Genomic DNA, 24,684 nt, shown 5'->3' on the forward strand with positions numbered 1-24,684 from the left:
ATGCTCTCCCATAAACACACATCTAAAAGCAAAATGGTTACAAATTCCAGAATTCAAACTACTCCACTACCAACCTTAATCTTCTGTTTCATTATTTGCATAATCATATCTCAAATCGTAGCAGATTCACAACTTGGTTATGGCTACACAATCACCACTGTAACCAATAACCCCACATCAAATTCTTTCACTGCTAACCTTAAACTCATCAAATCCTCTACTGTTTATGGAACCGACATTCCATTCCTCAGCCTCACTGCAAGGTAACCAATTATAGTTTACAATTTTGTTTTCCTGTCTCATCAGCACGCAAACATATAATCGTAATAACACTTTTTTCAACTCTTAATTGTAGTTTTGAGACCAAGGATAGATTAAGAGTAAGAATCACTGATTCACTTAACAAAAGATGGGAAATTCCACAAGAACTGATTCCAACAGACTCATCTTCATCATCATCTTCTTCTCTATCTCACTCTTTTCTCTACCAAAATCCTCAAAACTCAAAACACATACTCACACATCCAAATTCAGACCTTATCTTCACACTCCACAACACAACCCCATTTGGTTTCACCATCTCACGCAAATCCAACAAAGATATAATCTTTAACACTTTACCAGAAAACCCTCTAAACCCTGAAACGTTTCTAGTGTTCAAAGATCAATACTTGCAACTTTCTTCCTCTCTGCCATCAAAAAGAGCTTCTCTCTATGGTTTTGGAGAGCACACAAAGAGTTCCTTCAAGTTGCAGCCAAACCAAACTTTCACTATTTGGAATGAAGATGTTGGTAGTTCCAATCTTGATGTGAACCTGTATGGCTCTCACCCTTTTTACTTAGATGTGAGAAAGGGTTCATCTGATGGAAGAGTGAAAAGTGGAACCACACATGGTGTTTTGCTTCTTAACAGTAATGGAATGGATGTTGTTTATAGCGGTGATCGTGTTACTTATAAAGTGATTGGTGGTGTTTTTGATTTCTATTTCTTTGCTGGTTCTTCTCCTGAGTTGGTTTTGGAACAGTACACTGAATTCATTGGTAGGCCTGCTCCTATGCCTTATTGGTCTTTTGGTAAGTCCAACAATGTTTCATTCTTTGTTGTCTTTCTATTCATGCTGATTCATTATATCAAATTCCTATGCTAATCCGCATGGTTGTTAACTCTTTGTGAAGGTTTTCATCAGTGTCGATGGGGCTACAAGAATGTAAGTGATCTCCAAGGTGTGGTAACCAACTATGCAAAAGCTCGTATACCCCTTGAAGTTATGTGGACAGATATTGATTACATGGATGCATATAAAGATTTCACGCTCGATCCTGTTAACTTTCCGCTTGATAAGATGAGAAATTTTGTCGATACACTTCACAAAAATGGTCAGAAATACATACTTATCTTGGATCCAGGTACCTAATTCGAAGACCATAGCGTATTTTTAGCCTTTATGCATATGACATTGATTTGAGGCAAATTTTGTACACAGGTATCAATGTGAATAACACATATGCAACCTATGTTAGAGGTTTAAAAGCTGATATTTATATAAAGAGAAATGGAATCAACTATCTAGGTGAAGTTTGGCCTGGACCAGTTTACTATCCTGATTTTCTTAACCCTCATAGTCAAGAATTTTGGGGTGATGAAATCAAATTATTTAGGAAACTTCTTCCTTTTGATGGTCTTTGGCTTGACATGAATGAGTTATCTAATTTCATAACTTCTGATGCCACTCCACATTCAAATCTTGACAACCCTCCCTACAAAATTAACAGTAACGGAGTTCAACGACCTATTAACAACAAAACGGTTCCAGCAACATCTTTACATTATGGTAATATAACCGAGTATGATTCACACAGTTTGTATGGACTACTAGAATCCAAAGCAACTAACAAGGCCTTGGTGAGTATAACTAGTAAAAGGCCATTCATTTTGAGTAGATCAACTTTCGTAAGCTCGGGAAAGTATACAGCTCATTGGACAGGAGATAATGCTGCTACATGGAATGATTTAGCATACTCAATTCCATCAGTATTGAACTCTGGACTCTTTGGAATTCCAATGGTTGGAGCAGATATATGCGGCTTCTCAGGTGACACGACTGAAGAACTTTGTCGACGATGGATCCAGGTAAGTATTTTCATCATTGCCTGCATAATCATATATGCATTATGCATATCTTATACTTTTTATTTTCTTCAATGTATAGTTAGGAGCCTTTTACCCCTTTGCAAGAGATCATTCAGATAACAACGCCACCAGTCAAGAGCTTTACCGTTGGGATTCAGTTGCAGCTTCAGCTCGAAAAGTGCTCGGCCTTCGTTATCGCCTTCTTCCTTATTTCTACACACTAATGTACGAATCAAACACAAAAGGGACACCTATAGCGCGCCCACTTTTCTTTTCATTCCCCGAGGATACTGCAACATATGAAATAAACTCACAGTTTCTACTAGGCAAAGGAGTTCTAGTCTCGCCTGTGCTACAATCCGGTGCAACCACGGTTGATGCATACTTTCCTAAAGGGAATTGGTTTGATCTCTTCAATTTCTCCAATTCAGTGAGTGCAGGATCCGGCAAAACTGTCAAACTTGATGCACCATCTGATCACATAAATGTGCATGTTGGAGAAGGTAACATTTTGGCCTTACAAGGTGAAGCAATGACAACGGAAGCGGCGCGCAACACCTCATTCCAACTTGTGGTTGTTTTTAATGGAACTGGAAATAGTTATGGACAGGTTTATTTGGATGATGGCGAGGCCGTTGATCTAGAAGCGAAAGAGCAATGGACATTTGTTAGATTTTATGGTGAATTGAATAACACTAGTGTTTCTGTTAGATCAAATGTTACAAATGGAAAATTTGCTTTAGACCAAAAATGGATCATTGAAAAGGTTACATTCTTGGGGATACCAAAGAATGAGAGGTTAAGTAGAATTGATTTGGCTGAGAGTGAGAGTGAGTTGAATGTTGTGAATGGAATGAATTCAATGAAGGAAAGAGTTCTGAAGACAAAATTTGATAGGTCGTTTGAGTTTGTTATTGTGGAAGTTTCAAATATGGAACAGCTTATTGGTGAAGAATTTAAGGTGGAGACAAAAATAAGATAGAAAGGAAGTTTGAGAATGCAATCTAGTTTTTTTACTTCTTTCAAGAGTTCCTTGTTATAAATTGTATACTATATAACAATAAGTTAGTACTATCTATGAACTTAAATATAAAATCCATTTTTATATTTGTATAGTTTTTTAAAATAAATGTATTTGTAATATTTTAATATAAGACTTCTATAAATTTTCACATTAGACTTTTTATAAAGCCATCTCTATTTAATGTAGAATTGAAAAATATAAATTTATTTTTTTTCTCTTATTACATCTCTATATTTTATAAAATTATTGTTATTACCATTTTTCTTAACACCTATAAAATTTTAGCTCTTTTTATAATAAAGAACAAAGATAATAATATCTTACTCTCATAATATATATTTTACCACTCAAACAATTAATTGAAACAAATGAAAAATAAGTCTCTTTAAAAATAATTTTATTATTTATCTTGAATTATACTAAAAAAATTAATTGTTTTGATCATTAAAAATAAAATAATGCTATTTAAAAACTTAAATTTTGACATAGTATTTCAATACACCATAAAAATACATTATTTATAACTATTTATGCCAAAAAGCATATAATAGACAAAATTTTATAAAAAAATCAGTATTGGACATCTTAAAAGATTGTATACAAATTCAACGTATAAATACTGCTCTCGATTTATAATACAAAATTTAGATTTATTGAAATTAAGCATGATAACATGGATCAGAGATAATTTTTACCTATTCAAATTTCTAAATAATCTTTATTTTTCATTATAATCGTCAATCAGAATGGAGAATTAAAATCTAAAATTATCTTAAACAAGTTTAGGTTGTATTCGAATATTCTCGCTTCGACATCATTTGATGAAATTAAATTTTTTTAATAAAAAAAATTATTTTTTCCAATACCAAATGACATTATAAATAATAAAATTAAAAAAATAAAAAAAAAATTCATATATACATTTCAAATATTTTGAATAGCAAATATAAATTAAACTATCAAAGTATTGAATACATATTTTATATTCTAAATTATCATAACTAAAGTATCATTATCATCGTATATTTGATTAATTTATAGACTATATACTTTAATTATTTATTGGATCTAAAAATTGAGTTATCTCTTATAAAAAAAACATAAATAATAATAAAGTATATAATAAAATAAGTGAGATCGGTTCGAGAACCGATTAGAGGTCGGGATTAGTTTCCTCATTATCTGACATGCCTCTATATTTTATAATTGAAAAAAACTCATTCTCAAACTTAAATTCAATTAAAGTAAAAAAAAAATCATCAAATTCCAGACGGATTCAAGTGGATTTATGCGAGTGGGTATGAATTATATTTTCATGCCTAATTGAAATAAGACATGAGATAGTAATCATCTTTAAAAATAAATTATATGTTCGAAAATATTTATCACTTTAAATTATCAATGTAGTTTTAATTTTGATTTTCTAATTATATTTTTTAATTAATACTTTTAATTTAATTTATTTTTTTATTTTATTTTAATGTTAATTCAAATATATCAATAATTAATAAAAATAATTTAATAAAATTATTATTTTCTTTTTTTATTTATTATATTTTTTTAATATATGTGAAAGTGTAGTATATGATATTTATTTTAAGATATAGAAAGTGACATTTATCAAAAATAAATTTGACTTCTTGAATGTTTTCCATCTAATCCAACAAACCCATGCCACGTGGCTAGATGACGGCAGCATTTGCATCGTTCATTCAGTTCGACAGCAATGTCTAATCTTATGGGCGGACCACAATCTTATCATAATGTTTGGCTACATACTATAAGTTTTGTCTTCAATGATTGACATAAGGACAACAAGTTAAAAGAATAAATACTACTCCTTTTTATGAGAACAACATACTAACACGTGATAAAATCATGTACAATTAATGTATTAGTTACTTATTTTAAATTATTGATAAAATAAAGTAATACAACTCTCATCTTAAATTTTACTTACTATGTTTGAAATGTATCTTAAAAACTCTTTTTTAGTTTTTAAAATTTAAAAATTTAAAAATTTATTTGAATATAATATTTTGCAAAAATATTTTTAAAAACTCTTTTTTAATTTCAGTTTTTAAAAGCAAAAAAGTAAATCAGTTTAGTTGTGCTTTGTTTCTTACTTTTTAGTTTTTAGTATTATAAAGTTTGACGAAAAAATATAAAAAATTATAATTTTCATTAATAATATTAATGTAATTTTAATAATTTTTATATTTTAAAAATAAAATAGAAAAACGTATTTGAAAGAGTATGTTATTTCTTTTATTTATGCTCTTTTTCTGTATAAATAACATTTTCAAATATGTTTATTTATTTTACTTAATTTTTTTTTGTGTTTCTTAATTATTTTCACTATATAATTTTTTTCTATTAAACGTGGAATCCCATTTTTTACTTGTTTTTTTCTTATTATTATTACAAACAAGTGTTATGTGATTTATAAAATTAAAAATTGGTTTAACCCAATTATTTGTATTCGATCAAATATCACTTAATTTTCTTAAGTTTGTAATATTTTATACAATAAAATAGATTTTAAAAATAAATGACAAAATATGCATTTTTATTCTCTTATTAAAATACTATCAAAAGATTAGATTATCAAACAAGTTTTTTCATTTTCATATTTTTAAAAGAGTTTTTAAAAATTAGTTTATCAAACAATTTTTTGTTAATTTTCTTCTTAAAAATAGTTTTTTAAAATAGATTTGAAAAACAAATTTTAAGAACTAAAATTGAAAAGTGTTTCAAACAGACCCTAAATCTCAAAACATTCCTTAATATAATTCTTCCTTTCGTAAAAAAGATATCAGATATTTTCTTTTCTTGGCTTCCATGCACTCTTGAGGAAGAGGTTATTATCGTTTCGATATTGGATTTATCCTCTGTTCAAAATCTTTCTGAGGGGGATAATATGGAAATGACTTCTGATCTTGCCCACAACATGTTCAAAGTTGACTATATTTCTTCTCTCGTATCTACTAGATAGGGTGATGTCTTGGCACCGGATAGTCCCTTCAAAGAAAGAGATACTTGAAAAGTATACGCTGTTAGATAGTAGCAAATGATATAAAAGAAAAAATATTAATCTCACAGAGATTGTGATAATTTAAGTTGATTCTCATATAAAACCTTGTGAATAGCCATGAGCAAAAGGGTAACAATAATAATGGATTGTCACCGTTTTAGGTTAGAATGCAATAAATGATAAATGACGATGAAGAAGTTAAATCAATCTAATGAAGTTCATGTTTTGTGTGTTTTTGATGAGATATGTCGTAACAGATGAGACAGGAGGTGATTTATGAAGGTGAGAAAAACAAGAAAGGGGGGTTTGAATTGTTTGAAAAATAAGCGCTTTTGCAAAATGAAATCACACAATGATTTTATACTGGTTCGCTTATAACACAAAGCTACTCCAGTCCACCCGGCCAAGGTGATTTCGCCTTCAACAAGGACTTAATCCACTAATCTTGAAAGATTACAAACAACCCCTAAGAGAAAAGAAAATCTCTTAGTCCTCTCAAGTCTACAGACTACAAAGAGTCACTTGAGGAAATCAAATAAAAAAAGATACAAGATGTGTAATCTAGAGTGCTTCTAAGAAAGCAAATATTACAAACTTAAGAACAAATTTTTCACTTGATAAGCAAAAGCTTAGTGAAAATCTTTGAAGATCAAAGATGTTTTTCTTGAGCGTGATATGATTTCAGTATAGTTTTGGCTAGTGATTTCTTCGTATATACTGAATGAGATTTCTTCTCTATTTATAGGAGTTGAAGTAGAGTTGAAGTAGCGTTGAATCTGTTGGATATTGAGATGTAATTACGCCATTCCATTAATAGCTTCTGCATTAGACTTTTTCTCTTGGAAGTGACTACTTACCACAATTAGTATCTTTTCTCTTGGAAGTGGAGATTAACGTCTCTTTCTAATTGAGGAAATCCATTTGCAGAACTTTAACTTGGCTTAAACGTTACTTCATCATGATTAACAATTCTGATTAGAGTCTTTGTGTATCTGGAGAAACTGGCTTCTGATGTTATCTCTTGAGAGTTCAGAAATCGCTGATAACTTCAGAATTTACAGAAGGCATTTGTTCAGAGTCAGAGCTTCTAGACTTTACTTCATGTTCAGATGCTTCTGATACTTTGCAGTTTTTGCATCTGATCTTGTTGTGCATCTGATGACATCATCAGATTTATTTCTTCTTTCTTTAGAACCCTGCACACTTAGAAACTTTTCGTTAGGGTGCCATTTTTGGTTTCATCATTTGTTATCATCAAAATCATGGAATCTATTGTAGAACTATTTTTGTTCTTACAATCTCCCCCTTTTTGATGATGACAAAACAAATAAAATTATCAGATGAAACATGAAAAATATTAGATCAGATAAACAAAAGCTCCCCCTGAGTTAGTACTAGGGAGTTCAAAAATTCTTACCAGAGCTTTCCAAGCAATAAGATTTCTGAAAACTTTCTGCAATTTCTTAATTTTAATGTTAGAGTTATTTAATCAGAGCTATTATTTAATCAGAACTATTTATATCAGAACTATTTCTACAATTGTTGCAGAATGCTTAAGGTTTTAGACATAGTTTTCATCAGAGCTATTTAATAATTTCTCCCCCTTTTTGGCATAATCAAAAAGTCATAAAAAATAAAAAGAATAATAGAGAGAAAAACACTTCATTAAACAAAAGCACAAAGGCAAGCAGCAGTCAAAACATCAGATTCAACAGAAATATCAGAGCTAAAAAAAAGAAAAGACAGAAGCAAAAACACTAGGCAAACAAAAGAAATCCTAAGTGCCTAAGGGTTTGGAGGAGGAGGAAGTCTCTGTAGTAGCATAGCAAACATATTCTGGAGGTTTTCATTCAGAGCGTCTTGCTTGTCCATCCTTGCCCGGAGCTCACTCTGATCTTGCTTGATCTCTTTCTGATCTTGCTTGATCTCCTTCAGAGTGTTAAGAATCAGAGGGATCGCAGAGGAAGACTCCCCCTGAATCAGAGCCTGCTGAGCTTCAGCTTCAGCAGCAGCTTGGGCTTCTGCATCTGCCTTAGCCTTGGCTTCAGCTTCCTGAATCCTTAGAAGTTCTGCTTCCTTTGCCAGGCGTTCTTCTTCCAACCTCTTAGCTTCTTCTTCAGCTTCCCTAGCCAATCTTTCTTCTTCTAATCTCTTGGCCTCAGCTTCTCTGGCCAGTCTTTCTTGGAGTCTTTCCTCAGAGTCTCTGATGTAGCCATTTCTGACTTGTTCAGAGATACTCTTCAGCCTATAAGACTCAGAGGTCATCCAACTAATGACTCTGTTCCAGTGTGTCCTAACAGATTTAGGATCATCACTTACTTCAGAGTTTTTAGCCAGAGACTTGATCTTCTGGACTGAAGCTTCTGCAACCTGTATAATGGCCTCCTCAAGGGTAGGTATGATAATTTTAGGTTCAGATTCAGGTGAATGAGGTGGAGAGTTTTGAGGGCTGAGATTTAGAGGTTGAGGTTCAGTTTGTTGAGGTTCAGATTGTTGAGGTTCAGATTCTGCTTGAAGTTCAGAATCTGCGTCTGGTTGAAGACTAGGAGAAGAAGCATATAATGGATTTAGGTCTAAAGGGTCAGAGTCTGGTCCAGGTACAGCGGGAATAAGTGGTGGAGTGATATAAGGTTCAGATGGTTGAATCACAGGTGGTTGGGTTTCAGAGGGTGTGGTGGTTGTTTGTGGTGGAAGTGAGGTTTGAGGGTTAGAAGCAGCTTCCATTTGTTGGGAGAAGTTAAAAACTGCTTGCTCTTGAGGATTCATGACGAAGATTGATGAAGAAGATGAAGAACTGAGAGGGTTGCAGAGAAAACTTCGAGAGAGGGTTTAGGGTTTAAGAGTGAGTGAGAGTGATAAGTGTGTGAAATGTGAGAAAAGTGTTTATATACTAAGGGTAAAAACACATGCAAAACGACACACATACCAGCGTTAGCACAAAAACCAAAATAGCACGTTTGGGGAAAAATGATTACAGCTCATTAATGAATGTCTAATCCCAACAGTAAGCACACTGCTCAAGGAGATTTCAAGCGTTCTGACCTTTGATTTCTTTTGACAGCTGTCTAGAAGTTCTAGGGTTAGACGCATGTTCCCCACGTGTTGATGTTTCTGATCTTCAGGAATACCAAAGGATTTCTGAAGATTTCTAACTCAGATATCTTCTTAACTTGGTAGAAGTATCAGAGTCAGAGGCAGAAGTGTATTTGTTTTTATCAGAGTCTCATTTTACATGTTCAGAGCCAAATTTTACTCAGGACAATTTTTAATGTTCAGATTTTCTAAGATGAAAAGAAATCTATCTTCAGCTAGAGGCTTAGTAAAGATATCTGCCCATTGATGTTCTGTATCAATGAACTTCAGCGTTACTATCCCTTTCTGAACATAGTCTCTAATAAAATGATGTTTTATTTCTATGTGTTTGGCTCTGGAATGTAGAATGGGATTCTTACTTAAACAAATAGCAGCAGTATTATCACAAAGGATAGGAATGTTACTCTCAAAGATTTGTAGATCTTCTAGCTGATGTTTCATCCAGAGCATCTGAGTTGTGCACAGTGATGCTGAGATATATTCTGCTTCTGCAGTTGATAGAGCGATAGTTGACTGTCTTTTGCTAGCCCAGGAGATTAGATTGTTTCCCAGAAGCTGGCAATTTCCAGATGTACTTTTTCGTTCTATTCTATCTCCTGCATAATCTGCATCACAATAACCAGAAAGCCTATACTCTGATGTTTTCTCATACATCAGGCCCAGGTTAGGGGTTCCTTTCAGATACTTAAGAATTCTCTTAACAGCTGTTAAATGAGATTCTCTAGGATCTGATTGGAATCTGGCACAAAGACAAACGCTAAAGAGAATATCAGGACGAGTAGCAGTCAGATAGAGAAGAGAGCCTATCATACCTCTATAGAGCTTCTGACAAACCTTGTTGCTTACCTCTTCCTTTTCCAGAATGCAAGTTGGATGCATGGGAGTCTTTGCAGAATTGCATTCAGACATATCAAACTTCTTCAGAACATCTTTAATGTACTTACTTTGATGAATGTACGTGACTTCTGGAGTTTGATTGATTTGAATTCCCAGAAAGAACTTTAGTTCTTGCATTAGACTCATTTCAAATTCTGCCTGCATTAACTTAGAAAATTCTTGGCAAACAGAGATATTAGCAGAACCAAAAATAATGTCATCAACATAAATTTGACATATCATGAGATCATTTTCATGATTTTTACAGAAGAGTGTAGAATCAACTTTCCCTCTGATAAAATTTTGTTCCAGAAGAAAATTGCTCAGACGTTCATACCAAGCTCTGGGAGCTTGTTTAAGTCCATATAAGGATTTCTTAAGTTTGAAAACATGTTCTGGAAAGTTTGAGTTTTCAAAGCCAGGAGGTTGATTAACATACACTTCTTCTGAAATATAACCATTAAGAAATGCACTCTTGACATCCATTTGGTATAATTTTATAGAGTGATTAATAGCAAATGATACAAGAAGACGAATAGATTCTAACCTTGCGACTGGAGCAAAAGTTTCATTATAATCAATACCTTCTTGTTGACTATAACCTTGAGCTACCAGTCGTGTTTTGTTTCTGACAACTTCTCCTTTCTCGTTCAGTTTGTTTCTGAAAACCCATCTGGTTCCAATGACATGAGTGCCTCTGGGTTTAGGAACGAGATCCCAGACATCATTCTTGGAGAATTGATCTAACTCTTCTTGCATAGCTGCCACCCAATCGTTATCTTGAAGAGCTTCATCACAGGACGTAGGCTCAATCAGAGACACTAGTCCCAGAGGAATATCTTCAGAAGTTCTGAAGGTAGATCTGGTTCTAACAGGTTCATCTTTGTTTCCCAAAATCAAATCTTCAGATACGTTGCTACGACTCTTGACTTTCCTTGGAATTTCTGGAGATTTAATTTCTTCAGAGTCTGGAGTGACAGTTGCTTCTGGAGTTTTCTTAGATTCTACCAGAGTGATCTCTAAATCTGCAAACTTTTCAACTAGCTTTGACTTTTCAGGGTCAAGCTTATCATCAAATCTAACATGAATTGATTCCTCCACAATTTTGGTTTCTGTGTTGTATACTCTATAGCCTTTAGAGCGTTCTGAGTATCCTAACATAATACCTTTCTGTGCTTTGGAATCAAACTTGTTTAGATGTTCTTTAGTATTTAATATAAAGCAAATGCATCCAAAAGGATGGAAATAAGAAATGTTGGGTTTTCTTCCCTTACACAGTTCATAGGGAGTCTTATCCAGAATAGGTCTAATAGAGATTCTATTCTGAATATAACACGCTGTATTTACAGCTTCTGCCCAAAAGTGCTTTGCTACATTTGTTTCATTGATCATGGTTCTGGCCATTTCTTGGAGTGTCCTATTCTTCCTCTCTACAACTCCATTTTGTTGTGGAGTTCTAGGGCAGGAGAAATCATGGGATATTCCATTAGAATCAAATAGTTCTTCAAAATCTTTATTTTCAAATTCTCCACCATGATCACTTCTGACTCTAACAATTTTAGAGTCAAATTCTTTTTGCACTTTAGAACAGAAACTGGTGAATACAGAGTGAGACTCACTCTTGTGCCTTAGAAATTTTACCCATGTCCAGCGGCTGTAATCATCAACGATTACAAGTCCATACTTCTTTCCATTGACTGATGCTGTTTTCACAGGACCAAATAAGTCAATGTGAAGAAGCTCCAGAGGCTTGGAGGTGGAAACAACATTTTTCTTTTTAAAAGATGTTTTTGAAAACTTTCCTTTCTGACAAGCTTCACACAGAGCATCTGAAGAAAACTTCAGTTTAGGTAAGCCTCTGACTAACTCAAGTTTAGTTAGCTGAGAGAGTTTTCTCATGCTAATGTGGCCTAAGCGTCTATGCCATACCCATTGCTCTTCGTGAACTGACATTAAACATTTAACATTTTGATCTTTTAAATCAGAAAGATTTATTTTATAAATGTTGTTTTTCCTCTTGCCTGTGAAAAGGACAGAGCCATCGTTCTGATTAATGGCTTTACACGTTTTTTGATTAAAGATTACATCATAACCGTTATCACTTAATTGACTTATGGATAACAAGTTATGCATTAATCCTTCTACATAAAGAACATCAGATATAGAGGGAAGAGTACCATTACCAATAGTTCCGGAGCCTCTGATCCTTCCTTTCTGATCTCCTCCGAAGCCTACGAAGCCAGCGTCTTTAAGTTCCAGGCTTTGGAACATAGACTTTCTTCCCGTCATATGTCGCGAGCATCCAGAGTCCAGGTACCATGACTGGTGTCTGAACTTTGCTGCATAGGATATCTGCAACATAGATAATCTTATCTTTCGGTACCCAGAATCTCTTGGGTCCTTTTAGATTAGTTTTCCCAGAGTTTCTTACAACTTTGGGTCTTCTAGCATTCTTAAATTTTTGTTCTTGTGTGTGTGTGTAATGATATGAAAAAGGAGATTTAAGCTGGTTACTGGTAGAAGTTTTATCAGAATCAGAATCATACCCAATTCCCCTTTTATTATTCTGACTTACTCCATAAATCATGGATGCCATAATACTCCTATCTATTCCATTCTTCAGAAACTTCTGAAAGGCTTCTTCATATTTATAAATAATTTCATTTGAAGTTTGTGGTGCTTGAGACAACGCTTCTTCTAATTTTAAGCTTTTTGTTTTAGCTCCATCTCTTTCTAACGTTAAAGATTTGATTGTATCTTCATGTGCTAGAATTGTTGTCTCAAGTTCACTACATTCTTCAGATTTTGCTTTAAGAAGGCCTTTAATGCTTTTAACTTTTTGTTTTAATTTCTGAAGAGAGGTAAGAGTTTCTGATAAACATGATTCTAAGTCAGATCTAGAAAGTTCAGAAAATACCTCTTCAGATTCTTCATCTGAGCTGCTGGATGTGGTAACCATGAATGCTACGTTGGCTTGTTCATCAGAGTCAGATTCTGATGATCCTGATTCACTATCGTCCCAGGTGGCCATTAATCCCTTCTTTGTTCTGAAGGCATTTTTCTTGAAGCTTTCTTTCTTAGAGTTATCTTTCTTCAGCTTGGGGCATTCATTTCTATAATGACCTGTTTCTTTACATTCAAAACAAGTAATATCTTTATTAGGTTTACCTTTTGAAGTTGACTCTGATCTATCCCCTCTGGGTCTTGATCTTCTGAAGTTGTTGTTGTTCCTTCTTTTCCAGAGTTGCTTAACTCTTCTGGTTAGTAGGGACAGCTCTTCTTCATCATCAGAGTCTTCAGGCTCAGAGTCATCAGTGTCTGCAGTTTCTGCTTGAAGAGCCTTGGTTCTGTCTGACTTCCGTCTTTCAGGTCTGGACTTCAGCGCCACTGACTTGTTCCTTTTCTGAGGCTCATCCTCCTCTAGTTCTATCTCATGGCTTCTGAGAGAACTAACAAGTTCTTCAAGGCTGATATTGTTCAGATCCTTTGATAGCTTCAAAGCAGTAACCATTGGTCTCCATTTCTTTGGCAGACTTCTGACTATCTTCTTAACATGATCTGCAGTAGTGTATCCTTTGTCTAGCACTTTAAGACCTGCAATAAGAGTTTGGAATCTGGAAAACATAGCTTCTATAGCTTCGTCATCTTCCATCTTGAAGGCTTCATATTTCTGGATCAACGCCAGAGTCTTCGTCTCCTTGACTAGGGAGTTTCCTTCATGGGTCATCTTCAGAGAGTCAAGTATATCTTTAGCCGTCTCTCTGTTGGTGATCTTTTCGTATTCGTTGTATGATATAGCATTTAGAAGTATTGTTCTGGCCTTGTGATGATTTTTGAACTCACGTTTCTGATCTTCTGACATTTTGCTTCTGGGAACTTCAGCTCCATTTAAGGTTGGAGGTTTGTATCCATCTGTGACAATGTCCCAGAGGTCAGCATCATAACCAAGAAAGAAACTTTCGATTCTATCTTTCCAGTAATCAAACTTTTCTCCATCAAAAACAGGAGGCTTGGCATTGTAAGAATCTTTCTCATTTGAGTGGGCCATTGTTTTTCTCGCACTGGATCTCTCTACACGGTTAAGTGTTTGATTTGAAAATCAATAACAGAACCAGGCTCTGATACCAATTGAAGGTGAGAAAAACAAGAAAGGGGGGTTTGAATTGTTTGAAAAATAAGCGCTTTTGCAAAATGAAATCACACAATGATTTTATACTGGTTCGCTTATAACACAAAGCTACTCCAGTCCACCCGGCCAAGGTGATTTCGCCTTCAACAAGGACTTAATCCACTAATCTTGAAAGATTACAAACAACCCCTAAGAGAAAAGAAAATCTCTTAGTCCTCTCAAGTCTACAGACTACAAAGAGTCACTTGAGGAAATCAAATAAAAAAAGATACAAGATGTGTAATCTAGAGTGCTTCTAAGAAAGCAAATATTACAAACTTAAGAACAAATTTTTCACTTGATAAGCAAAAGCTTAGTGAAAATCTTTGAAGATCAAAGATGTTTTTCTTGAGCGTGATATGATTTCAGTATAGTTTTGGCTAGTGATTTCTTCGTATATACTGAATGAGATTTCTTCTCTATTTATAGGAGTTGAAGTAGAGTTGAAGTAGCGTTGAATCTGTTGGATATTGAGATGTAATTACGCCATTCCATTAATAGCTTCTGCATTAGACTTTTTCTCTTGGAAGTGACTACTTACCACAATTAGTATCTTTTCTCTTGGAAGTGGAGATTAACGTCTCTTTCTAATTGAGGAAATCCATTTGCAGAACTTTAACTTGGCTTAAACGTTACTTCATCATGATTAACAATTCTGATTAGAGTCTTTGTGTATCTGGAGAAACTGGCTTCTGATGTTATCTCTTGAGAGTTCAGAAATCGCTGATAACTTCAGAATTTACAGAAGGCATTTGTTCAGAGTCAGAGCTTCTAGACTTTACTTCATGTTCAGATGCTTCTGATACTTTGCAGTTTTTGCATCTGATCTTGTTGTGCATCTGATGACATCATCAGATTTATTTCTTCTTTCTTTAGAACCCTGCACACTTAGAAACTTTTCGTTAGGGTGCCATTTTTGGTTTCATCCTTTGTTATCATCAAAATCATGGAATCTATTGTAGAACTATTTTTGTTAATTTTCTTCTTAAAAATAGTTTTTTAAAATAGATTTGAAAAACAAATTTTAAGAACTAAAATTGAAAAGTGTTTCAAACAGACCCTAAATCTCAAAACATTCCTTAATATAATTCTTCCTTTCGTAAAAAAGATATCAGATATTTTCTTTTCTTGGCTTCCATGCACTCTTGAGGAAGAGGTTATTATCGTTTCGATATTGGATTTATCCTCTGTTCAAAATCTTTCTGAGGGGGATAATATGGAAATGACTTCTGATCTTGCCCACAACATGTTCAAAGTTGACTATATTTCTTCTCTCGTATCTACTAGATAGGGTGATGTCTTGGCACCGGATAGTCCCTTCAAAGAAAGAGATACTTGAAAAGTATACGCTGTTAGATAGTAGCAAATGATATAAAAGAAAAAATATTAATCTCACAGAGATTGTGATAATTTAAGTTGATTCTCATATAAAACCTTGTGAATAGCCATGAGCAAAAGGGTAACAATAATAATGGATTGTCACCGTTTTAGGTTAGAATGCAATAAATGATAAATGACGATGAAGAAGTTAAATCAATCTAATGAAGTTCATGTTTTGTGTGTTTTTGATGAGATATGTCGTAACAGATGAGACAGGAGGTGATTTAATGGTGTATGTCTATAACATCAAGGCATATGCAATAACTCAAAGGAACAACTCTCGAGGTCTCACAATAACATTAAAGTATGTCTTTTTACATTTTATAATTCTCTTATGATTGTAGCTCTTTATCTCTAAAATGACTAATCTAGTGAATATGTATACCATACTATTTTTAACCATATTTACAGATCCGTTAGTTAAAGAATTTCTCAACCCTTAATAATTTTTTTATCTATTTCTAAGGTGATCAAGCAAAGAAAAGTATTTATAACATTATTTCAGATAGTAAAATGCATCACTTCAAATCACACCATGTTAACAAAAAATACTAACTTTCATCAAATTTCACACTGCTCGACATAAAGAGTTTTAGCTCATGATGAACAAAAGAAATACAGCAACACAAGTTCTTACATTCAAATTTTCTAAACACAAATGAAAACAAAATATAAATCTAAGTATGACACTTTATTTCGTGCACTCTTTCAATCAGAAGGGGACAAGTTTTGTCACACCAGAATGCTCATCGCTTCTTCAATGGATGGAGAAATGAAAGGAACTCTTCATTATTGTTTGAATCTTCTTCTTATTATTTAGTAAGATATTTTCAAAGTAATTCTCAAGTTTACAACTTCTGAACCTCTCTCTATTTTTCCAAGAGGTTGCTTTTGTACCCTCTAACATTTAGGGTTTTGTATTGTAACTAGATCATGGGCCTTGTGGATATTTTGTGGATTTTGCCCACTAATCATAACACACTCTTTCTCATTTCATTTGAATTAGCTCCAGGTAATACAAGTTCCAGCATGCATGGGACAATACATATTGCAGCAGGTCTGCTGCGCATCCAGACATAATGCATGCCATTTTATGCCGGACAAATTTTGTAGATCTTTGTCTTGTAGTGCTTGCTCTTATACATTCTCGTTTCCAACTCATTCTGCACTTCAGTCCTCTAGTTGTTTCCATGTGTGCCATAATTCCATGAACAATCAATCCTTGTAAACTATTTTGCATTTGAGACTTAGCTGGAAATTGAGGTTAAGATGATGCTCTAGTTTTTTCGTGTCAGAACTTATCAAAAAGCAATCATGCAAATGTGACAAATGCATAAAAACTCATAAAAGAGAGCACCTATTATACTCTTCACAAAATTACTTAAAACAAAAAGTGAACTAACCTAATAAACTTACACGAAAGTAGACCTACAAGGTTATCACTCTAACGTCCAAGTCAATAATTGAGTCCAAAAAAGATATATAGTGAAGTCTGAAAAGTGTGTGTGGATATTTCCCATCTTGGCTTAGCCCTTGGTAAATGGGTATGTTGTACATTAGGATTGTGGTCGCCCCAAAACACCATCGATGAAATTTATTGCACTGAAAGTAGCTAGTGTGTAAGATTCACAATCACATTAGTTGTGTGTGTGAGAGTGAGAGAAAAGAGAGAGAGAGGATATGATATGATATTTAAAAAATATATTTTTGTGAGTTTAAAAAAATTAATTAAATAAAATAATTTTTCCTTAAAATTAGTTAAAAGTAAATTTATTTTTGTAAAGTCTTAAAAATAAAATATGAATCATTGTATTTATAAAATAAAATGTATTTGATCTAATCCATTAAATAACATTTTAAGTAATTGATAAATTGGATCTAACTCATTAAATAATTCTTTATGTAAGAGATAACTTAAATGGATTACCTATTGGATTGACCGAATGAATATATTTGGATAATGCTACAAATGGAAGGTTTGGGATTAGAAAACAATAAATATTTAACTATAAATTATCAATAAAATTTGTTACAATTTCCAAAAACAAATTGTCTGTTCTTAAACATGTGTTCTATAAGCACATATTAGCATTACCTTAAATTTTTTTATAATAGATTTCATTGCCACCTCATTATTCCTTATATCCTTTTTTCTTCAAACACATCAAAGCTTAGAATAAAAAATAACTTTTTTCATTCCCTAGTTGAAAAATAACAAGCTAAAATTGATTTAAGAGGAACTCGACCCAACATACCATCAATGAAATTGAATGCAATAATGGTAGTTAGTGTCTGACCTCGATAGCCATATTAGTAGTTAGGAGTGAGAGAAAGGTTTTTATATGAATTTTAAAATAAATTTATGAGATGAAGATTTTTATATGATTTTTAAAATAAATTTATTAGATTAAAGATAGTATAAAATAATTTTACATAATTATTTAATAAATTTAATATTAAGTTATATCATATTATTACATAATTGTTGCAAAAAATTAATTAAATAAAATAAAATTTTCCTTAAACTAGTTAAAAGCGAAAAAGAAATCAGTTAGAAGCAAAAAAAGAAATTGTAAAATTTTAAATAATTTCTTTAAGTAACGGTAATTCATTAAATAACTTTTTATGTAACGGAGGAATTAAATAGATTATTTATTGGACTAACTAAATAATTATTCTCTTAAAAGATTTTATTGCCACCTCATTATTGCTCGCTTATATAAAGATTTTCTATCTCTCTTTCCTCAAACACATCAAAAAAATCAAAATGATTACAAGTCCTAGAATTCAAACCTTAATCTTCTGTTTCATTTTTTGCATAGTCGTATCTCAAACTGTAGCAGATGAACCAGTTGGTTATGGCTACACAATCACTAACGTAACCAATAACACAACAGCAAATTCTTTGACTGCTAACCTTAAACTCATCAATTCCTCCTCAGTTTTTGGAACCGACATTCAACTCCTCAACCTCACTGTCAGGTAACCAATCATAGTTTACTGTTATTTTCTTGTCTCAACAAACATAATTATTGACTTTTTTTTCAACTCTGAATTGCAGTTTTGAGACCAAGGATAGATTAAGAGTAAGGATCACTGATTCAAATAATCAAAGATGGGAAGTTCCACAAGAAGTGATTCCTAGAGAATCGTCATCTTTTTCTTCTTCTTCTGTATCTCACCATATTCTAGACGAAAATCCTCAAAACTCAACATACACACTCACACATCCAGATTCAGACCTTATCTTCACACTCAACAACACAAGTCCATTTGGATTCACAATCACTCGCAAATCCTCCAATGACACACTCTTCAACACATCGCCACAAGACCCTTCAAACCCCGAAACGTTTCTCGTGTTTAAAGATCAGTACTTGCAGCTTTCTACCTCTCTACCTTCAGACAGGTCTTCTCTGTATGGTTTTGGAGAGCATACTAAGAGTACCTTTAAGTTGCAAGCAGGCCAAAATTTCACTCTTTGGAATGCAGATGTTCCTAGTTCCAGTGTTAATGTCAACCTTTATGGCTCTCACCCATTTTATTTGGATGTGAGGAAGGGTTCATCAGATGGAAAAGTGAAAAATGGAACCACACATGGTGTTTTGCTTCTTAATAGTAATGGAATGGATATTGCTTATAGCGGTGATCGTGTTATTTATAAGGCGATTGGCGGTGTTTTTGATTTCTATTTCTTTGCTGGTTCTTCTCCTGAGTTGGTTTTGCAACAGTACACTGAACTCATTGGTAGGCCTGCTCCTATGCCTTATTGGTCTTTTGGTAAGTCCAACAATGTTTCATTCCTTTTTAGTCCTTCTATTCATGCTGATTCATTATATCAAAATCATATGCTGATCCGCGTCGATGTTTTTAACTCTTTGTGAAGGTTTTCATCAGTGTCGATATGGCTACAAGAATGTAACAGATATCACAGAAGTGGTACAGAACTATTCAAAATCTGGTATACCTCTGGAAGTTATGTGGACAGATATTGATTACATGGATGCATATAAGGATTTCACACTCGATCCTGTTAATTTTCCGCTCGATAAGATGAAGACTTTCGTTGACACACTTCACAAAAATGGTCAAAAATATGTGCCTATTATAGATCCAGGTACTTCATTCTAAACACCATAAAATATCTTTGAAACTTAACTTACTCTACTCAAGTGTTGTAGAATAGCAGCAATAGTGGCATATGTGATTGATTTGAGACAAATTTTGTACACAGGTATCGGTATCAATGACACATACGAAACCTATACTCGAGGCTTGAAAGCTGATATCTACATAAAGAGAAATGGAAGCAATTATCAAGGTCAAGTTTGGCCTGGACAAGTTTACTATCCTGATTTTCTTAACCCTAAGAGCCAAGACTTTTGGGGTGAAGAAATCAAATTGTTTAGGGAACTTCTCGCTTTTGATGGTCTTTGGCTTGACATGAATGAGTTAGCTAATTTCATAACTTCTCCTAACAACCAAGATTCTAGTCTTGACAACCCTCCATACAAAATTAACAGTAATGGAGGTCAAAGACCGATTAACGATAGAACAGTGCCAGCAACAGCGATACATTATGGTAATATCACGGAGTATGATGCTCATAATTTGTATGGACTCTTAGAATCCAAATCAACAAACAAGGCCTTAGTGAATGTAACTGGTAAAAGGCCATTCATTTTGAGTAGGTCAACTTTTGTAAGCTCTGGCAGGTATACAGCTCATTGGACAGGAGATAATGCTGCTTCATGGAATGATTTAGCATACTCAATTCCAACAATATTGAACTTTGGAATCTTTGGAGTTCCAATGGTTGGAGCAGATATATGTGGCTTCCAAGGTAACACAAATGAAGAACTTTGTCAGCGCTGGATCCAGGTAACAAACATTTATTCATCCACAAAATTTGCTAGTATCCGTAAATTTACCGCAAGATCTCATACTTTTTATTTTTCTTGATGTAGTTGGGGGCCTTTTACCCCTTTGCTAGAGATCATTCAGATAAAAACTCCAACAGGCAAGAGCTTTACCTATGGGATTCAGTTGCAGCATCAGCTAAAAAAGTGCTCGGCCTTCGTTATCGCCTTCTTCCATATTTCTACACACTAATGTACGAATCAAGTAAAAACGGGACACCAATTGCGCGGCCGCTTTTCTTTTCGTTCCCCGAGGATACTGCAACATATGAAATAAACTCACAGTTTCTACTAGGCAAAGGAGTTCTAGTCTCGCCTGTGCTACAATCCGGTGCAACCACGGTTGATGCATACTTTCCTAAAGGAAATTGGTTTGATCTCTTTAATCTCTCAAATTCAGTGAGTGCAGAATCTGGCAAAACTGTCAAACTTGATGCACCATCTGATCACATAAATGTGCATGTTGGAGAAGGTAACATTTTGGCCTTACAAGGTGAAGCAATGACAACGGAAGCGGCGCGGAACACCTCATTCCAACTTGTGGTTGTTTTTAATGGAACTGGAAATAGTTATGGACAGGTTTATTTGGATGATGGCGAGGCCGTTGATCTAGAAGCAAAAGAGCAATGGACATTTGTTAGATTTTATGGTGAATTGAATAATACTAGTGTTTCTGTTAGATCAAATGTTACAAATGGAAAATTTGCTTTAGACCAAAAATGGATCATTGAAAAGGTTACTTTCTTGGGGGTACCTAAGAATAAGAGTGTGATGAGAGTTGTGAATAATGGAAAGATTTCAATGAGGGAGAGAGTTTTGGAGACAAATGCTGAAAACTCATCTGAGTTTGTTATTGTAGAACTTTCAAATTTGAAACAGCTTATTGGTGAGGAATTTAAGCTTGACGCTGAAAGAAAGTAGAAGGGAACTTTGAGAGTGTAATATTGTAATGTTATTTTCTGTATCAAAAATAGTCATTGAATAATATTGTTGTACACGGTTATGAAATAATATGAGTATTATTGATGTTTATATTGTTTTGTGCTAGTTAAATGAACCAACCTGCATCATTGATAAATTTCAATTCATAAGATATGATTTAAAGTGCACACATTGTCATCATGTGAAGACCTTTTTGTAGAGCACACATTGTCCCTTACTGAGGCGCTAGTGGTTTGGATGAGTTGTCAAGCCTGATTCATTCAAGGATTTTAACCACGAGGGAATGCCGAAGTATCAGAGGCCGTATATCTTTAAACATGTTGGAATGGTTTAACACATTAATGTCATTGTCTGAACCTGCAATACCAAAAAATGCATGTCAAATTCACAAATCTTGTGATGCCATTGCTTCAAGCATGATCGTGGGTTTACCATGATCACTCGACAAAACTGTCATTTTCATGCAACGGGACAATTTTTTCATTTCCAATGCATATAATCAATGGAACTTAGCATATCTGGAAATCTACGTAACTCCAACATTTGTAATAGATATTCAACATCATTATTGTTAGTTCTTCTCAAATATGCATCCCAAAGTACCTCATTCACACCCCTTATGAATCTCTCTAAGCACTCAACTGCATTGCTTTCACCAATTCGAACATATTCGTTTACAATGTCAACGGAAGATCCATATGCCAACATATGAATAGCAGAAGTGCATTTCTGCAATGGTGAAAGACTCATTTTACTAGTTACATTGACCCTTATTTTAAAATATTGATCATGGTTTTCAAGGGTTTCTACAACTCGAAGAAATATGTGTCTATGCATTATGAATCTTCTACGGAATTGGACATTTGTGTATACTGCATTTTCTGAGAAGTAGTCATTGAATAATCGTTTATGCCCTTCTTCACGACTCTGATCTATCAATGTTCTTCTTTTTGGACTAGAGGAACTTTCGGATTAACGTTCCTTCTCGAGCATTGACAATAGTAGTTCTTCATTTGTGTTTGTTGAAACTCTTTGAATTGATTGAATCCATTAAAGTGAGAAAGGGGTGATAGAAAAATGAGAGAAGAGTGATGCCAAAGTGAGATAAGAGTGATAGAAAAGTGAGAGAAATGAAAGTATATATAAGTTAAATAACTAACGACTGGTTTGAGTAATGGCCAGTTCAAATTAAATTGATACTAATAATCATTTTAGGTTGTTGATGCATAAAAAGCACTACATAATATTTATTTGAGGTAAAAAAATACATATTGGGATTGAAAATTGTGGAACTTGATGTTCGTATTGTTGGCTCCTAATTTCGACGCCCATTTTAGAGTTAAAAAGTAGAATTTTCTGTGAAGATGATTCGGCAAAATCTGATATTAGGAGCTCTAGTCGAAAGTTCCTGGATGAGAGGACCAAGATGCAGTAGGGACTTAAAAATATTCTTTAGTGTTTGAAGACGTTTTTCGACTAGAAATTCAAATTCAAATAAAGGAGGGAACTTTGTTCTTATCTGAAATTGTTGAAGGTACACGTGGAGCATAGTGGATAGTTGCATCCATGCAAAGCGTCATTTGTCTCGATGTGGTAGAAAGGTCGTTACAAGCGGTTATTTCGATTAGTATAAATAGAGGGTCTTAGTGCTAGGATCGTGTGTGTTCAAAGTGTGAACAAAATCTGTAAAATTTACCAAGTATCCGTGTGTAGAGAAACAGTAAATTGAGAAATGTACGTTCGATTTACACCATTATCATTTACTTTGAAGTAATTCAATTCATCTTTATTTTCCAAAAATTCTTCTTTATTTTAAGAATTCATCTTTGTTGCTATTTATCTTCGTTCTTACAATGCTTCTCTTTAATTTGTGTTGGTCTTTTACTGTTTAAGTATTTTGACTAATCATTATCATTGCAAACATTGTCGAAGTGTTCATATTTACTAGAATTTAGTTTAACAAATAATTAGCGCATGTCCTAGGATCAATCTGATTGATCCTGTAAGTAATCAAATTTAGTAATTTGGAAGATCAGCGGTTGTTTACCATTTTTCATAGTAAACAAATTGGCACGCCCAGTGGGACAGTGCTAACGATTTTAGAAAAGTGAAATTGTCTCTTTTTAATTCTGGTTATTCAATCATTTTCTCCATTTCGAAAGAACTTGTTGTATGTTATTAAGGAGTAGTAAAGTAGCCACAACCAACGAACACAGACTAAGGAGAAGATCCACTAGGAGAATGGCGAATTTAAATGCGTCAAATAACCAAAATTCTCAAAATCCATCAACCAGCAATGTCCACCCCCTTCTTCTTCGATAGGGGCGAACACGGCCACATTGCACATGTCTAAACTGGTTCCATTTATGGCAAGTTAGATGCTTACGCATTCGATTCCCCATACTGAACCTATTTTGACTTACATTGGGCCTAGGGGGCCTCCCCCCCCCCCCCCCCCCACACACACACACCGATTGGAAATGTTCTAAACAGGCCTTCAATACCCCCTGATTTTTCTATATCCTTTGGTGGTCGAGAACGACCATATGAAATGCCAACTCCAATGATGGAAAATTTACATAACGTTGCTTCGACATTTTCAGAACCAGTGGTTAACATAACCTCCCCATTAAAAGGGTCAGGATCTGGGGTTAACATGGGTCGAAATAACCGATATTCAGGCTTGGGATGCCAAACACAAATACCCAGCCTTACCAATAATTTTGTAGCAGTGTGGAGACAACAGATTGACGAAAGCAACCATGAGATGGTCCAAATGTAGGGGTGGCAAACGGGCATGTCCGCCCCATTTAGGTCCGCCCCGCAAAAAAATGGGGCGGGACGGGGCGGTCATAGTTGAGGATGTGGGCCTAAAACTTAGACCCTCCCCGCAAAAAAGTGAGGGCGGGGCGGGGAAAGCCCGCGGGCACTGCACTCTTTAAGCCTAAAAATGCAAAAAGTTATGTAAACTCACGTGCCCGCCAAAACCCGCGAAAAAACGGGGGGGGGGGACACATTTGAGGGTGAGGGCCTAAATCCCTGGCCCGGCCCGCACAAAAGTGCGGGCAAAACGGGCATGCCCAGCGGGCCGAGCCCATTTTGCCACCCCTGTCCAAA

At 34.3% G+C, this 24,684-nt stretch overlaps 1 protein-coding gene and 1 pseudogene across 3 annotated transcripts; one reads left to right on the forward strand and one right to left on the reverse strand.

Moving 5' to 3' along the window:
* On the forward strand, positions 1-21,657 carry LOC127074921 (alpha-glucosidase). 3 transcript variants are annotated; one of them, XM_051016348.1, is made up of 6 exons: positions 1-263; positions 356-1,074; positions 1,177-1,407; positions 1,485-2,131; positions 2,211-2,897; positions 21,361-21,657. In XM_051016348.1, the coding sequence occupies exons 1-6, from the start codon at positions 1-3 to the stop codon at positions 21,544-21,546; spliced, it is 2,733 nt and encodes a 910-aa protein (XP_050872305.1). In that variant the 3' UTR covers positions 21,547-21,657. The 3 variants fall into 3 exon arrangements, with proteins under 3 accessions (XP_050872305.1, XP_050872301.1, XP_050872313.1); XM_051016344.1 differs by lacking the exon at positions 21,361-21,657 and having other exon boundaries at positions 2,211-3,238; XM_051016356.1 differs by lacking the exons at positions 1-263; positions 356-1,074; positions 1,177-1,407; positions 1,485-2,131; positions 2,211-2,897 and adding exons at positions 18,435-18,688; positions 18,768-19,486; positions 19,593-19,823; positions 19,941-20,587 and having other exon boundaries at positions 20,674-21,657.
* Positions 21,658-21,952: 295 nt separating this feature from the next.
* LOC127110922 (uncharacterized) lies at positions 21,953-24,421 on the reverse strand (annotated as a pseudogene).
* Between the last annotated feature and the right edge of the window lie 263 nt (positions 24,422-24,684).

The sequence above is a fragment of the Lathyrus oleraceus genome, chromosome 1 (assembly GCF_024323335.1).
Source record: "Lathyrus oleraceus cultivar Zhongwan6 chromosome 1, CAAS_Psat_ZW6_1.0, whole genome shotgun sequence".
NCBI classification, from domain to species: domain Eukaryota; kingdom Viridiplantae; phylum Streptophyta; class Magnoliopsida; order Fabales; family Fabaceae; genus Lathyrus; species Lathyrus oleraceus.